The following is a 17,733-nucleotide window of genomic DNA, read 5'->3' on the forward strand; positions in this document are numbered from 1 at the left end:
AATCTAATGTTTCTGACTTCCCTGGACACCTGCACTTATGTGTACATATATATACACACAGACACCCCCTCAGACACAACTAACAATAAAAGAGAGAGAGAGAGAGAGAGAGAGAGAGAGAGAGAGAGAGAGAGAGAGAGAGAGTTGAATGATTTAAAACCATCAACTCAAAAAAGTTTCCTAATTTATAAGTCCACCCTCCTTCCTCCACCAGTACTGTGGTACTGAGGACTGAACCTGTACCTAGGGTCCCACATAGGCAAGCACTCCTTCATGAGTTATATCACTATAACTGTGTCTAAGCTTTCAATTTTAATATCCTATCATCCGAAGTTTCCAGTCTTAACTTGAAACTGCAATCCTTCTGCCTCAGAAATGAAGCTGGGACTACAATTTAACTGGCAAATTACACATTGTTAATGTCAACAAATTTATAAAAGTAATCATTCCAGTTTTGGAAAACTGGTAGTTTAATTTCCAAGAAACATGTATTAGTACTATCGTCATGTTTTAACTAACAAAATTAAATATTAATTAGAATATTAAAACAAAGTAGAAGTTTTCTTTGATAGGAACAAATGAGGGCTGGGAGATGGTAGGGCACGCCTTTAATCCCAATTCCTTCTGGAGGCAGAGGCATGATATAGGATTCCCGTCTGTCTGCTGTGAAGAAACTGTCTAAAGCCTGAGCAGGCAGAACAGGGGTAGGTGGGGAAAACTAAACTGAATGCTGGGAGAAAGAAGGCAGAGTGAAGAGAAGCCATGGAGCCGCTGCTAGGGACAGATGCAAGCCATCAGTTAGAACCTTATCTTCATGGTAAAATATAAAATAATGGAGATGAGTTAATTCTATAAGTAAGAGCTAGCTAACAATATGTTTAAGTTATTGTCCAAACAGTATTGCAAATAATATAGTTTCTGAGTGATTATTTCAGGTCTAAGTGGCTGGAAACAGAGGAGCAGCTTCCTACAACAAATTGGCACACCAACATAGGTAACTACATCTACATAAAAACCTGAGAAAGCTTAAAAAGTAATTTTAGACACAAAAGAACAAAGTTAAGCACAGCTTCTTGGTAGCTAGCATATTACTGGCAGCATGCCACAGCTCCTTTAAGAGAGGTCTTCCTGATTCAGTAGTAGCAAGAAAAAAGAAAGTCATGTAGTGAACTTTGGCTCTTTCAGGAGGCTAAGCATTTAATAGGGTTTATGGGCAGTGTGCTGCATGTTACTTGGTAGCAGCACGGGCCAACTGGTTATCAGAGTTGAGGTGGTGGGGACGCTTTGCTCCCACTCGTCAATTTTAGAGGCAGTGAACCGACTTCCTCCATGTTGGACTGGGGGGAGCAAGCAGGCAGGGCCGTAAATATGCTAGCAATGCTGCTGCTTAGGGTTTTAGGAAGCATTTAGCATTTTAAGATGCCATCCTGGTTAGAACAGGATCACAGATATGCAATAAAAACAGCTTCAGACAAAAAAGACCTCTAGTTTGGTCACAGTGTTGGATAAAAATACGTAGACTTGGGAGAGAAAAAAAAAAGAGTATAGAAAGTTGGAAAAGAGGTAAATTGTTTAAAAAAATAAAACAAAGTCTTTAAAGAGACAGAGTGCAGATAGTCATAGATATCATAAAGAAATATAAAATATATAAAGAAATCATAAAGATGGAAAATACACAGAGTCTGGATTATATGTATTATTGAGCTTTCTTTGAATTCTTTGACTGTGAAGGAGCTAAGTACAGAGAAACATTTCATTGTATGGGCTACTAACCTACAGCAACCTATATGTTTCAAAGGTATCTTCATTCCTAAATTTAGGTCTAAGGATTTGTTGCTTTGGAAAAGAGGTTCTGCTTTTGTTTCTGCAGAAGATGAGAACCAGACTAATGTGGTTTGATGGACCAAGACCACATGAAGCGTAACTTTGAACACTCCCAAAAAACTATTTCACCCAACAAAAAGCAGAAAGCAGTTTGGAGAACTATGCCCAGATTTCCAAATATTGTTTATAAATGTTTCTTTACATTTAAAGGGAGATATGTTATAGAGATTTGCATTGGTATGGATCTTGGTTTATTGATACAAATTAAAGGTCAATTTGTTATACTGTGTATTTGTTATTTCTGGTCTTAATTAAGGCATTGTGTTTGTCTAGATCATTCAAAAATGTAATGTATAACTAATAAATATAGGTTAATAGATAATTATCTATAATAGTCAAGCTTATAATCATGTTAGGTTTTCTACATATATAGAGATATATTTCAGTTAGATAATCTTCAAATCTTTGAAACACAGAATATGGCATTTAAAATGTTTTAAGAATTTAGGCTTTTCATGACAGTGAGACACATCTGCTCCTGACAGCACCAATCTACTTCGAGAATATGATTGGCATTGAAGAGACTCCTTGTAGAGTTTGTTAGCCATTTGGGCAAGAAACTGCTCTTGCCTGGACTGATTGATAGTACGCTGTAAGAACTGAACATGCAGGACCCACAGAGAAAGAAATGACTACTGAACTTGCCTAAAGGTGAGACGGTCCTTTGGGGTTCCTGCTTCATGAAAGTCTGCCAGACATTCTGCAGGACACAGAAGAAAGTAACTGACAAACTGCCAATATAGATGGAACTGTCTTTGTGGAAAAGTCTGCTAGATACTATGGGTCTGAAGGCTGAAGACATTTGTCCCAACGGTACAGAAAAACTTTAGATGACTGTCCAGGCAGCGGGATGTCTCTGTCAATTCTAGAGTTTTGGAAATTGCTTACAATGCACTTCCTGTTTACGTAGGTAATATTATATCCTACTGGAGTCTTTGACGGAGTTGAAAAATAGCTACAGTTATTCTCAGTTATGATAAAAAATAAGGTAGATATAAATATTATAACTGTAATTCTTGCTTGATACCTGTTTTGTTATATGTAATTTTTCTATGTTAAAGCTTTCCTTTTTATTTAAACAACAGAGGCAGGTGGATCTCTGAGTTCAAGGCCAGCCTAGTCTACAGAGCAAGTTCTGGTTAGCCAGTACTACACAGAGAAATTCTGTCTTAACAAACAAACAAATAATTGAGGAACAAGGAAATACTTAGTATTTTTTAAGGTGAGAAAATTTGCATGGAATTACAATTTTATATTACAAATAAAATAAAAACAGTTTAATTTCATAAGGGGTCATTCAGGAGATTAAACAATTTCACCATGAAGGAAAAACAAGGAGATATGGAAAATTGACTTCTGTTACCAACAGAAATAATGATCAGAATTATATGTAATATTTGTAAAATAGCACAGTGTGAGAATACAGGACAGAGCCTAATACTTCTGGGTCACTGAGATGGCCCAGTGGGTAAAAGTGCTTTCTGGACAAACACAAAGGCCTCAATACTATCTCTAAAATTTACAGTGGAAGGCAAAAATAAGCTGTCTCCTAATGTATACCCACCTACCTGCCTACACAGACAATTTCAATATAATTTAAATATAGGAAGTGATATAGGTGTGTCTTCTATCTATCTGTTGATTTCATTGGTTAATAAAGAAACTGCCTTGGCCCATTTGATAGGCCAGCCCTTAGGTGGGTGGAGTAGACAGAACAGAACGCTGGGAAGGAGGGAAGTTAGTCAGATGCCTTAAGCAGTCGATATGACTCTCCTCTCCGAGATGGATGCAGGCTAAAATCTTCACGGTAAGCCACCCCTCGTGGTGCTACACAGATTACTAAATGTGGGCTAACCAAGATGTGAGAGGCTAGAGCTAATGGGCCAAGCAGTGTTTAAAAGAATACAATTTGTGTGTTGTTATTTCGGGGCATAAGCTAGCCAGGCAGCCGGGAGCAGGGCTGCGGGAATGCAGCCAGCTGCTCAGCACTACAGGGAAGTCTTACTACACTCTGTAATCAAGGAAACAATACCTCTTTTAATTCCTACTTTTAAGAGTGCTTTAGTGGTCAGGTGAAAATTAATACTCTAGACTCAACATAATCTACAAAGCTGTAAATAAATTTTAGGGAGAAAAACAGAATGACAGCCGTCAATAGCATAATATGTAAAGGACTTCATCCTCTATCAAAGATGACAAGTTTACAAGTTGAATCATAGAGAAAAGAGACCAAGAAATATAAGTTTGAGAGGTAAAAGAAAGATAGTGGGGTACCTTCAACAGGAAATAAAATTCTATCATTCTACATACTAAGACGTTCACTCAGACAATAATTTAAAATTAAGTGAATTAGATATATATAGAATCAATATAAATATTTTATTTTCACAAAACTATACAAGTACAAAAGGCAGAAAAAGCACCATTCAAAATAAACTAAATTCACACATGATGAAACTAGCTTTTTCTTCTGATTTTTATATCTATAGAATCAAATAACTGCTTTTCACAGTGTCAAATACAAAGGACAATTAATTTTATGAATTCAACTGAGTGTATATCGTTACATATACATACATAATACATAACAAGAAGGGTTATTATTAATGTAAGGCTTATTTTATAACCATACATTTCTCAAAAGCTGGTTTAATAGTTTTACCTTTCAATTTCTTTGTCTTGAGTGTTTGAATGTACTAATTTTTCACAGTCATTTTTGTCAGTCAAGGCTTTCTGTTCATATGCTTTTAGTTTTTCTTTCAACCTTAAAATCTAGCAGAGAAAGCATTAATTAAAATACAAATCAAACTATTTGTCTCCGTCATACATGGCTGCAGCAAAAGTTCAGTTATAAATAATAAAGTAAGTAAAACAGATTTCCACTAAAATAGAAAATGTATTAAATTTTGGATAGTAAGGAATAAAGCATCCCTTAAGGGAAGAACTGGAGGTAATTACTGTATCACTGAGAACACGGTACATACCTCTGCTTTCTGTACATTACAGATCTTTACATACTGAGATATGTGACTGTCGACATTAAGAACATTGCTCTTCAACTGCCAAAAAATATAAACTATGATTATAATCACATAGCTAAACACAGCATAAAGTGGCATTGTATCTCATTAATTTGGTTCCACTAATTTTGACTTTTTGACAACCATAACTATGTGAGCATGTTTAATTATGACCATAATTTACAATCTGTGACAAGAAAGTATGGTTCGCATGTATATGAAATTATAAACAAATTGGCTTACTAAAAAAAATACCCTCAAGTATTTATGCACAATATAATAAAATTGCCTACTTTCTTTGTTCTTTTAAGAAATTCAGAATTCTGTTTTATGCTAGAGTTCATACTAGATTTTTACTCTTTTTCATATTTTCTACAACAGTATGAGCCTCCCTCCACATTTATAGATGAGTGGGGAAAAAATTAAAGTTTTTTAATATTCTAGAAATTTCTTATTTAAGAAAGTTAAAAATCAAGTACTTAAACTGCTTCAAGCTTTAGCCCACACAGTTGTAATGTGGAGCATAAAAAACAAAACTAGAATACTCTACAATTGGTTGGAGTAGAAACATAAAAAATGTGTGAAAATCTTTGTACACTCATAGAGTTTGGCCTTTTATATAAATAGTATATGGACATTTCTCAAAGGGTGTTCCACTGCTCATCTTCAGACACTTAAAGAAGAAAGGGAGTAGTCAAGGGGACAGCATATCAATTTAACTGAGATCTCTTTTAATCCAAATTTCTGTAGTTTTAAAGTAGGTATGTTTTTACTTGCGTGTTTTTTAAACTGTCCCAAAATTCAGGCAAAGAACATTTCCCTAACTAGTCTACGTTAGACTCCTTGATTTAGCACAATGTTATATATGTGAAAATTCATTTGTAAAGAATGTTATAAACCAAGGTAGGTATTATTAGTAGGTGCTCAGATAAATTGCAATATTTTCCAGAAATATTTATTATATTAAATAAAAAATAAATCTAAATATATCAAATTCTTGGCTAATTACTTTGTGGTGCTATCCAAACACTACTTGTCATGATGGGAAGACCAACGAAAGGCACCAGACTACTCTAGCACCCACTGGAACGAATAACATCTACTGCATAAGTAATCAAGACACAAAAGGTGTGACTAAGTTAAAATTCAGCAACTAGGCAGGACAATTCTAACTCATACTGTCAAAATCATTAACAAAAACGACCATAATTAAGACTTTAATTAGAGTTATAAGAATAACATATATCCAATATTATCACAAGACAAAGTAAATGCACTTACAGAAGATTTAATGTCTTTTGCACGGTTAGCATATTTAAGAGTGTTGTAAGTGTCGTCATAGAATAAAGAGGAAGGACTAACAGCAGCTATCATTATAGTTTGACAGTTTCCTCCAAGAGAATCCTTCAACAAGCGAGTAAGCTTACTATTTCGGTAAGGAATATGCTGATTCCTTCTCTGAAAGAACAAAACAAGAATTCTTAGATCCTTTTCCACATAGAACTGAAAAGTGACAATTATTTCACTAGAGGAATTTAAGCAATGTCCAATGATAACACTGGTGTTTGATGGATGCAAACAAATCTTGACTACCCAGTGACTATTATGAAAGTCCTAACTAGCTGACAGGAGGCTTCTTAGGAGGTAAAGAAAGGTAGCTGACATGGCAAAAGGGAGACTCACTCTGGAAAGCTGTCCTCTGACCTCAACATCATACACACAATAAACAAATAAAAACTCCATCTGAAATTGACGTCTCTAAGAACAAATCTCACAACAAAACAATGATCAAGATTGATTTTTTCAGTTAAAGGTGACATTTTAAAGCTATTTCAATAGATGATACGTGACAATAGTGCCTCTAATCCCACCTTCTTGGTACGTAGCATGGATAGCAAAACAAGATTATATTTCTAAAACAAAGCAAGACACCCCAAGGAAACAACCAAAAACAAACAACCCCCCCTAAACCAAAAACTTACAAGGAAACTAGGCATGAGATACATATTTAAGATGTGCATCACCTTTTTTCTTTGAACACAGAAGGAGCAACATACAAGAATGCATTCATCGTCTAAAAATCTAAGTGATTGTTCCCACCAATGGTTGTAGGTTAATCAATCTTTCTAAAATTGATAGGGCATCATGTTAGCATTGTTTATTCAATATACTAGGGACTGCCTCCTCTAACATTTTTGCATACATACACTCATAGGATAGTTTCTTAGAGGTTGAACTGCTTGGTCAGATCACAATTGCTAATTTTTTTAAAATTAATTAAACTCACTGATTTATTTTACATCCTGACTGCACTCTCTCTTTCCTCCTCTCCTCCCATTCCCTTCAAACCTCTACACACCCCAATCTACTCCTCCTGTTTCCGTGCTGAAGGAGGCAGGCCTCCCATGAGTATCAACAGGGCATGGCATATCAAGTTGAAGTAGGATTAAGAAATATGCATCATTTTATCAACTCTTCTATGAATCTAAATCTATCTAGAAACAAGAATCCTTTATAAACCAGTTTAATTTTTATACTGATTTTTATTGAGTTCTACATTTTTCTCTGCTCCCCTTCCTGCTTCTCCCCTCCCCACTTCAACCCTCCTCCAAGGTCCCCATGCTCCCAATTTACTCATGAGATCTTGTCTTTTTCTAGTTCTCATGTAGAGTATATCTATGTATGTCTCTCTTAGTGTCCTCATTGTTGTCTAAGTTCTTTGCAGTTGTGATTTGTAGGCTGGTTTTCTTTGCTTTATGTTTAAAAACCATTTATGAGTGAGTACATACGATAATTGTCTTTCTGTGTCTGGGTTACCTCACTCAAAATAATGTTTTCTAGCTTCATCCATTTTCCTGCAAAATTCAAGAAAATTAGGAAACAACTTTCCTCAAGACCCAGTCATATCACTTTTGGATATATATCCAAAGGATGCTCAATCGTGCCACAAGGACATGTGCTCAACTATGTTCATAGCAGCAGTTTGTCATAGCAGAGCCTGGAAACAATCTAATGCACTTTGATCGAAGAATGGATAAGAAAAATGTGGTACATTTACACAATGTAGTACTACACAGCAGAAAAAAATAACGACATCTTGAATTTTGCAGGAAAATCGATTAATTTTTAAAAAGAGATTTAACCAGAAAACAAATGTAATCAAACCTCTGACTTCCACAAGTGTATAAAGAGACCACATGCTCACACATACTAAACATACAAACACACACAAATAAATGCAATAAAAATTTCATTAAATTAAATACTTAAGTTTATTAAAATATATATTTCATTAAAAAGATATATTAAAAATACAGTTCTCATTTTAACAGAACAAATTTTATATATTCATTAATGTTATTAATGCTATCATCATATAACTTTCCTATTAGAGAAATGGAAATTATGGCAAACACTCTCTACTTTGATGGCTTAACTTTACAAATCAGTATTGTAACATGTGCAAATCTTTGAGTGTTCAACATTGAATGTAAAACATGCTGTTTTTTCAGTGGTCACATTTTAGTAATTTGCTCTCTCTTGAAGGTCTTCCTAATCATTTTAAAATACATTATTCTAAATCAAAGTAACAATACCTTCAACAATTTAACAGTAATTTTCCTAAAGTTTTTTTTTTTTTGTTTGTTTTTGTTTTTGTATTTTGAGACAGGGTTTCTCTGTGCAGCATTGTAGCCTGTCCTGGAACTTGCTCTGTAGACCAGGTTGGCCACGAACTCACAGAGTTCTACCTGCCTCTGCCTCCCGAGTACTGGGATTAAAGGTGTGCATCACGACCACCCAGCCTTCCTAAAGTTTTTAAGTCTGTTCTGTCATTAATTACCACATTTTAGAAACAACTTAATATACTGTCAAATATACTGTATACTAGTAAGTATTTCTGTTATACAGTGCATATAAAAAAGTTTAAATGCTCAAAGCATTTAGTAAACATCCTATTATATAATTACACTTCAGACCTTAAGCTTCTTTTCCTTCCTCTTTTGTATTACTTCAATTTTACAGTATATTATAAAATACTAACTAGACAGACTTACTCAAAAGGTTTTTTTATATCTTCATGTCAATTTTACTATTATCCTTGCTGTCTAGTGATCATTGAACATTTGCTTAATCAAGTCCAAAGCTGGGTGACTGAAAAAAGCACCCATTGCTGAGTCTGGAGGAACAGTCCTGTAATTACTGCTAGTGGAGAGTGAAACAAGAGGCTACAAAATCCAAGACCAGACTAATCAACTCATTTGAGATCCGGTCTCAAAAGACATCCAGGGGCAGTTGTACTTCCCTAGCACACGTGTTCAGTCCCACAAAGTACCACAAAACGCTCTCTCACTGAAAACAACAAACATAAAATGGCACTGACCCTCACGTAGCACCATTAGATAGCTCAGAGTCACTTATGCTTATGATTCAATTCACCACATGTTGTAGAAACTATTTTTCGGAATATTTAGCAAGTAAACATATAGTACTTACCTTTGTATCTGCTAAGGCATTGATGACATTCCCAAGGGCTAAAAGTGATTTATTAATATTTGTCCCTTCTACAAATCGTGTCCCTTTAGCACCAGAAGTGCTGGCCCGCTCAGATCCTGCCAGGTCAATGAGTGACATTTTGGCTATACAGACATTTTGATTGATGCTTGCTGTTTTGTCCTGTTGTCGCAAATAAATCTTAAATTATAGAACAGGGAAAAATAAGGGGAAAATTTAATAAAATTACAAGAAATATTTTATTAAAAAACATATAAATGAAGACAAAGTCATTCTTCTTTTAAAAGCCAGCACAACAATGTATTATCAATGTATAGTACCAGAATTATTGAAGTTGAGAAAAACATGAAAATAAAGACTTGTATATATGAGTTTTGATATTAAAGGCTGCTCCAAGGGCCCATTTGTTAACTGTCTTATCCCCCTTAATGTCACTAGATGAAAACCTAATAGGTCTATATGTAGTACAGGTTACTTGTGAGGAAGGGTGTGTGTGTGTGTGTATGTGTGCGTGTGTATGTTTGGCTATGGTGGATAGATAACTTGATTCTAAGAGTTTCAGAACAACCTGGGAATATATTTCCCTTACACTTCACAAAAAGCAAAGAGGGCAGCAAGTAGTAGGTTTTTGGATCAAGGTTGCATTTCCTTCAAGGAAATAACAGAAGACTAGCTTTTCTTTATTTCTATTAATTTTCACATCCAGATTATAAGGTAAGCAACACCCCATTCAATTCTGTTTTGCTTCAGCATAAGTTCCAAAGATATAAGACCAGTTGACAGCAGATTGAATCTTTCAGCCCTGTGAGTGAAAAAAACTGTCCATTTATAATTTGATCAATTCAAGTATGTCAGCTGCTCAGGAAGGTATATTCCACTCAACTTCTTTTATTAGACTAGTGGTCATGGGCTATAAGTTTATTAGTCAAGGATGACCTTGAACTTCAGAATCTTTTCTTTCTGAAACACTAGAATTATAGGTCTGAGCCATTGTTTCCAGTTTAACTGGAGCTGAGATTTAAAATTTGAACTTCACGTATGGTAGGTATGCTACCTCCCTTATATAACCATCTTCAGTTGCTTTGTACACTTCAACTGAAACAAGACAGGTGAAAGAGATGAAGACATAGGAAAGATCTAATACATTCTAGCAAAATCCCATTGTCATAAACATTTCTCTGAAGATTTGATAAAGAAAATGTTAGTGGAAGAGAAAAGATCAGTGAAACTACTGAATGGAAACTATCTGAATGGCTTGATATAAACACTTTTGATTGTAACAACTACTTCTTGAGAAGATGAATTTCACAAGCCAGTAAAAGTTGCCTGCTGCCAAGCTTGATTAGTGTGGGTGGTCCTTCTGTCTATTCTATATGTTGCTTTTATTCGTTAATGAATAATGAAACTGCTTTGGACCTATAGGAAGGCAAAACTTAGGTAGGGAAAGCTAGGTTGAATGCTAGGAGAAAGAAGGGCGGAGTCTGGAGTCAGGAGCCGTAGCTGCCAGAGTCAGTGATGCCGGTAAGCCACTGCCACGTGATGAATAGAAATGGGTTAAATTAATATGTAAGAGTTAGCCAATAAGAAGCTAGTGCTAATGGGCTAATCAGTAATTTAAATAATACAGTTTTTGTGTGATTATTTCAGGGTTTAAGGTAGCCAGGCGGCAGGAACCAACAAGCATCCTCACTCCAACACTTCATGACTGAGTTAGATTCGTGGACCCAACTATGATGGAAAGAGTATCGATTCCCGATAGAACTTTGTCTTCCACACATACACCATGGCACACCTATACCTAAGTACATACATAAGACACACAAACAAACAACACATAATCTACAGTAAAACTTTACATAAATCATCATCTGGATATAAAAAGTACCAAAAACTACAAACAATAATGAAAACTAATATCTGCGACTTTGGATCTTTGTGGACACTTTCTCCAATGCAGTACTGAATCATTCTTAAAGAATGCAGTTGATTACATGGTAAGCATCTCCCATTTCCACTTTAATATTCTCTATTTTCAAGAAATTCTGCAAGTCACAAAAATAGAAACCCATGTGTTGGAAGTACGTCATCTCAATTCTAAATATTTTTGATGCTGAAGTACTTTCAAGAACAAAGTGGGCTGGGAAGGTATCTTAGTACTTACTGTACGAAGATATATACTATATCTTATAGTATACCATATAAGTATATATGGAATATACTATTCGTGCTAATAGTGGGCAAGATGTCACAGAGCCAATAATCTCAGAGACTCAGGAGTCTGGGGTAAAATGAACTGAAGTCAGGGCTGGCCATTACTACTTAAGTGATGTCAAAGCCAACCTGGTCAACTTAATAAGATTATGTCTTAAAGTAAAGTTGCAAACAAAAGCTTCAAATTAAAGAAGCGCTGAGGAACAGAACTATCCATAGAAGAGATTTTGCTGCAACATACGAAAATTATTAATAATCTTGGCTTTATTTTAAATTCCAACTTAAGAGTAATAGCCTAAAGCCCGATACCTGGAAAACAGCATGAGAACGAGAAGATGAGGCATTTATGTCAGTGGGATGCTGTGTCCTGTTTTTGTTTCCATTGTCCAGTAGCTGTAATATTTCTTCTGAGGATTTGGGCTAGGAGTTCAAATAGCAAAAAAAAATATTTAGTAATCTATCTTTAAATTTTCAACTAACTTTTATTTATGTGCTAGAGACTCAAATGCTAGGACCCATAAATATGAGGAAAATGTTCAACCACTGAGCTAAATACCAGACCCTTAGTAAACTTACTCGACAATAGTTTTAAAGGTTAAATATAATTTTCTTCTTTAATAAATATTGGCTCTGTATCATCTCTTTAGTACTTGGTGCTATACAAGGAGTAAGAGGTAAAATCTAGTCTATGAGATAAAAATACAAACATATTTAACAGAATAATAAATTTTCAGCCAGATTTTTAGCAGGAAAAATATCCATCAATTATTTCATAAGAAGATGATACAAGAATAGTCAATGAAAGTCAGTAAAATGAGGCTATCCTCAGTTCTTATCTATTCTGCAAGCACCTCTGTGACCTTGGAAAAATCACTCAGGGTTTTAGATCCCTTTAGTCTTTAAGTTCATTAGTTTTTTTTTTTAAACACAGTCGAGTCAAATTGGTAGAAAAGGAAACCTGCAGATCTGCTACTCTACCAGAAAGAAAAGGCATTCATAAGCATACCTGGTGTAAAGTGAGACCTTGAACAACCACTCCTTTTTGGGCATCTTCCCGGACAGCAAGTGGTCCCGAATTTGTCAAGAGGTCACGAATCTGTTCATTATATACCTTAAAATAAAAAGAACCAAAATACAGTGGTGTCTAACTGATTATCTCACATGCACATTGTTGACTGATGATGTACAAACCCACACTTTGATCATGTCAATTTACAACTGAATATTAAATCTGATGCTATCATATTCTCACCCACTACTTCCTGATTTGACAACTCTGACAAAATAAAGATAAGCCAGCTTTCTCACCGCCGCAAAATACACCAACTTTAGAGACTAAATGTTAAACAGAAACCCAGTCAGAAACAGGTGTATTTATGTCACTAAATCCTTCAATTTCAGTCTAACATACAATTAGTAGAAGTCTCCATCATCTGAACTGTGTGTATAACACCTAAGATGCTGAGTGCTTTGCCAATGGTCATAAAATTAACAATAGAATAAGGATTGGAACTTGGCTATTCTTTATGGTCTACATTTAGCACACACCTTAATTTTATAACTTCGGGATCATGTAAAAGAGATTTGTACAAATAATAATTACAAATAGTATGCTGACTTCATTTTACGAATCTAGTAAAGGCACATTTAGTGTTTGCCAACAGAATGATAACAGGGCTTATGAAAAAAATTAAGGAAAATCAGAAAACTAGACCTTTAAAAAAACATTTTTTTCCCGGCTGGTGATAAAGCTTTTGGTAGAGCATTCTGCACTATTAACATGCATGACATTCCAGATATGATCCTAAGCATAAAAAAGAAAATGCACATACACAGACTCTACAATGTGACATAGTAGGTGTGTATGCACTGCCATTTCTTTCCATGTTTTAGTACTTCACATGTTTTTTTTTCTTTTTCTGGTATGTCTTTATATTCAATAATAACATCATTTTAAAAATGTAATAAATTTATTGAAGTGAGCAGACACTTTCTTTTAGATCTTATTTGTCTAATGTATAGCAATTACTCTTGCCTGCTTCAACCCACCATGGAGAATGAATACTCTCAAGGTGATCTATGAAAGCCAGTTCCCCTGAGAATTTTTTTTTAAAGACTTAGTTACTTTATTGCTTTTTGTGTTAAGTGTTTTACTTGCATGTATGTCTATGTGCCACATGGATGCTGGGAATAAACCGTGGCCCTTTGTAAGAAACAAATGCTCTTAACCACCAAGTCAACCTCTAGCCCTTACCTGGTGATTCTAACAAGCTATAACCAAGGAGTGAAGGTATAGACAGAGCTATTTCTAGAATGTAACAGAGATAATCTTAGACCATGGTCTTAATAAGAGATTAAGATCTAATAAGAAAAAAAATCTAGGGATGAACCAGAAGAAAATGACCTAAAAATAACTTCAAGAGAATGTTTAAAATTCTTAAAGATGAAATGAGAAATTCCCTTAAAGAAATGGAGGAAAAGCCGGGCGGTGGTGGCGCACGCCTTTAATCCCAGCACTCGGGAGGCAGAGGCAGGCGGATCTCTGTGAGTTCGAGACCAGCCTGGTCTACAAGAGCTAGTTCCAGGACAGGCTCCAAAGCCACAGAGAAACCCTGTCTCGAAAAACCAAAAAAAATAAAAAAAAAAAAAAAAAAAAAGAAATGGAGGAAAAGACAAACAAAAAAAAAGTTGGAAGATAACAGCAAATCACTTAAAGATAACAAGAAAAAGAAACCAAACATATAACTATCTAGGACTAGAAAACTGAAATAGAAACAATGAAGAGAACACAAGCCAAAGGAATTATAGAAACAGAAATCACGAGAAAAAGATCAGGAACCACAAACGCAAGCATGAACAACAGAATATAAGAAATGGAAGAGAGAATCTCAACAGCTGAAGATACAATAGAGGAAATAGACTCATCGGTTAAAGAAAACATTCAATCCAACAAAAGCTTAACCCAAAATATCTATGAAATATGGGACACCATGAAAAGGCCAAATATTAGAATAATAGGTATAGAAGAAGGAGAACTTCAACTCAAAGGCACAAAAAATTTATTTAACAAAATCATAGAAGAAAACTTTCCCTACGTAAAGAAAGATATGCCAATGAAGATAAGATACAAGAAGCTTACAGAACACCAAACAGACTGGATCCAAAAATAAAGTCCTCTCACCACATAATAATCAAAACACTAAACATACAGAGTAAAGAAAGAATATTAAGAGTTGCAAAAGAAAAAGGCCAAGTAACATATAAAGGTAGACCTATCAGAATTACACCTGACTTCTCAGTGGAGACGATGAAAGCCAGAAGGTCATGGTCAAGTATTATACAGATATTAAGAGACCACAGATGCCAGCCCAGACTACTATACCCAGCAGAACTGTCTATCACCATAGAAGGACAAAACAAGATATTCTGTAACAAATCTAGATTTCATCAATATCTAGCCACAAACCCAGCCCTACACAAAATACTAGAAGGAAAACTCCAACCCAGGGAAGCTGGCTACACTAACAAAACAGACAATTGATGACCTCATAACAGCAAAGAAGAAAAAAATGCACAAATTAACATCACCAACGATGAAAACTAAACTAACAGGTACTGGTCATTAATATCCCTTAATGTAAATGGACTCAACTCACCTATAAAAATGCACAGGCTAACAGATTGGACATGAAAACAGAATCCACCCTTCTTCTGCATACAAAAACTGCATCTCAACTTCAAAGACAGACATCGTCTCAGAGTAAAGGGTTAGAAAAAAATATACAAATCGAATAAACCTAAGAAATAAATGGGTGTAGTTACCCTAAAATCCAACAAACTAGACTTCAAGCTAAAATCAGTCAAAAGAGACAAAGAAGGTCGTTTCATATTAGTCGCAGGAAAAATCCATCAAGAGGAAATCTCAATACTAAACATCTATGCCCCAAATACAAGGGTACCTTTATATGTCAAAGAAACACTTTTAAAGCTTAAATCATATATTACACTCCACACTCTTAATAGTGGGAGACTTCAACACTCCCCCCTCAACACTGGACAGGCAAGCCAGAAAATGAAAAGAGAAATAAGAGAACTAACAGATGTTATGACTCAAATGAACTTAACAGACATCTATAGAATATTCCATCCAAACAGAAAAGAACGTACCTTCTTCTCAGCACCTCATGGAACCTTCTCAAAAATTGACCACATACTCGGTAACAAAACAAACCTCAACAAATACAAAAAAAATTAGAATAACACTTATCAGATCACTGTGGTTTAAAACTAGAAGTCACCAGCAATACTAATTCCAGAAAAAACAGAAACACAAGGAAATTAAACAATGCTCACCTGAATCATCAATAGGTCAAGAAAGAAATAAAAGGGGAAATTAAAGACTTCCTAAAATTTAATGAAAATGACCAACAACATACCCAAATTTATGGGACACAATGAAAGCAGTGTTAAGAGGCAAGTTCATAGCACTAAATGCCTACATAAAGAAGCTGGAAAAAAAAATCCCACACTAGTGAATTAACAGAACATTTGAAAACTTTAGAACAAAAAGAAGCAAACTCACCTAAGAGAACTAGACAACAGGAAATAATCAAATTGAGAGCTGAAATAAAAAAAATAGAAACAAAGATAACAATACAAAGAACCAATGAGACAAAGAGTTGGTTCTTCGAGAAAATCAACAATAGACAAACCTTTATCCAAACTAACCAAAAGGCAAAGAGAGAGAATAGCGAAATTAACAAAATGAGAAATGAAAAGGGGAACATGACAACAGACACGGAGGAAACAGAGAGGATCATCAGGTCATATTTTGAAAACCTGTACTCCACAAAATTGGAAAACTTAAAGGAAATGGACAACTTTCTGGACAAATATCACTTACCAAAATTAAATCAAGACCAGATAAGCAAATTAAACAGACCTATAACTGCTGAAGAAATAGAAACAGTCATCAAAATTCTCCCAACCAAAAAATGCCCAGGACCAGATGGTTTCAGCTTAGATTTCTACAAGACTTTTAAAGAACTAATACCAATACTCCTCAAATTATTCCACACAATAGAAACAGAAGGAACATGGCCAAACTCTTTTTATGAGGCTACAATTACCCTGATACCCAAGCCACATAAAGACATTACTAAGAAAGAGAATTACAGACCAATCTCACTCATGAACATTGATGCAAAAATACTAAAGAAAATGCTGGCAAATTGAATCCAAGAACACATGAGAGTCATCAACCACCATGATTAAGTAGGCTTCAAACCAAAAATGCAGGGGTGGTTCAACATATGAAAATCTGTCAACGTAATCCACCATATAAATAAGCTGAAAAATAAAAACCACACGATCATCTCATTAGATGCTGAAAAAGCTCTTGACAAAATACAACACCCCTTCATGATAAATGGAGAGAACAGGGATATCAGGAATATACCAAAACTTAATTAAGGCAATATACAGCAAGCCAACAGACAACATCAAACTAAATGGAGAGAAACTACCAGCGATTCTACTGAAATCAGGAACAAGACAAGGTTGTCCTCTCTCTCCATAACTATTCAATATAGTTCTTGAGGTCCTAGCTAGAGCAATAAGACACCAAAGGGAGATCAAGGGAATACAAATTGGAAAAGAAGAAGTAAAACTCGCTCTGTTTGCTGAATTAACATAGTAAAAATGGCCATCTTACCAAAAGCAATCTACAGATTCAACGCAATGCCCATCAAAATCCCATCAAAATTCTTCAAAGACCTCGAAAGAACGGTTCTCAACTTCATATGGAAAAGCAAAAAACCCAGGATAGCCAAAACAATCCTGTACAATAAAAGAACTTCTGTAGGCATCATAATCCCTGACTTCAAACTCTATTACAGAGCTACAGTACTGAAAACAGCCTGGTATTGGCCTAAGAACAGACAGAAGGACCAATAAAATCGAATAGAAGACCTGGATATCAATCCACACATATTCAAACACCTGATCTTTGATAAGAAGCAAAAAATATCAAATGGAAAAAGAAAGCATATTTAACAAGTAGTGCTGGCATAACTAGATATCAACATGTAGAAGAATAAAAATAGAC

General features: G+C 35.0%; 1 protein-coding gene across 1 annotated transcript in view; it reads right to left on the minus strand.

The window, feature by feature from the left end:
- The window catches only part of Kif18a (kinesin family member 18A), a 67,606-nt gene that overhangs the window by 42,186 nt on the left and 7,687 nt on the right, over positions 1 to 17,733 (minus strand). Inside the window, exons 4-9 of the mRNA XM_038331015.1 lie at positions 12,634 to 12,738; positions 11,937 to 12,047; positions 9,399 to 9,596; positions 6,186 to 6,362; positions 4,869 to 4,943; positions 4,547 to 4,656 (exon numbers count right to left, since the gene is read on the minus strand). Of these exons, the coding sequence (XP_038186943.1) occupies positions 4,547 to 4,656; positions 4,869 to 4,943; positions 6,186 to 6,362; positions 9,399 to 9,596; positions 11,937 to 12,047; positions 12,634 to 12,738 (776 nt within the window). The remainder of the gene's footprint in view (positions 1 to 4,546; positions 4,657 to 4,868; positions 4,944 to 6,185; positions 6,363 to 9,398; positions 9,597 to 11,936; positions 12,048 to 12,633; positions 12,739 to 17,733) is intronic.

Source organism: Arvicola amphibius, chromosome 5, assembly GCF_903992535.2.
Source record: "Arvicola amphibius chromosome 5, mArvAmp1.2, whole genome shotgun sequence".
NCBI lineage: Eukaryota > Metazoa > Chordata > Mammalia > Rodentia > Cricetidae > Arvicola > Arvicola amphibius.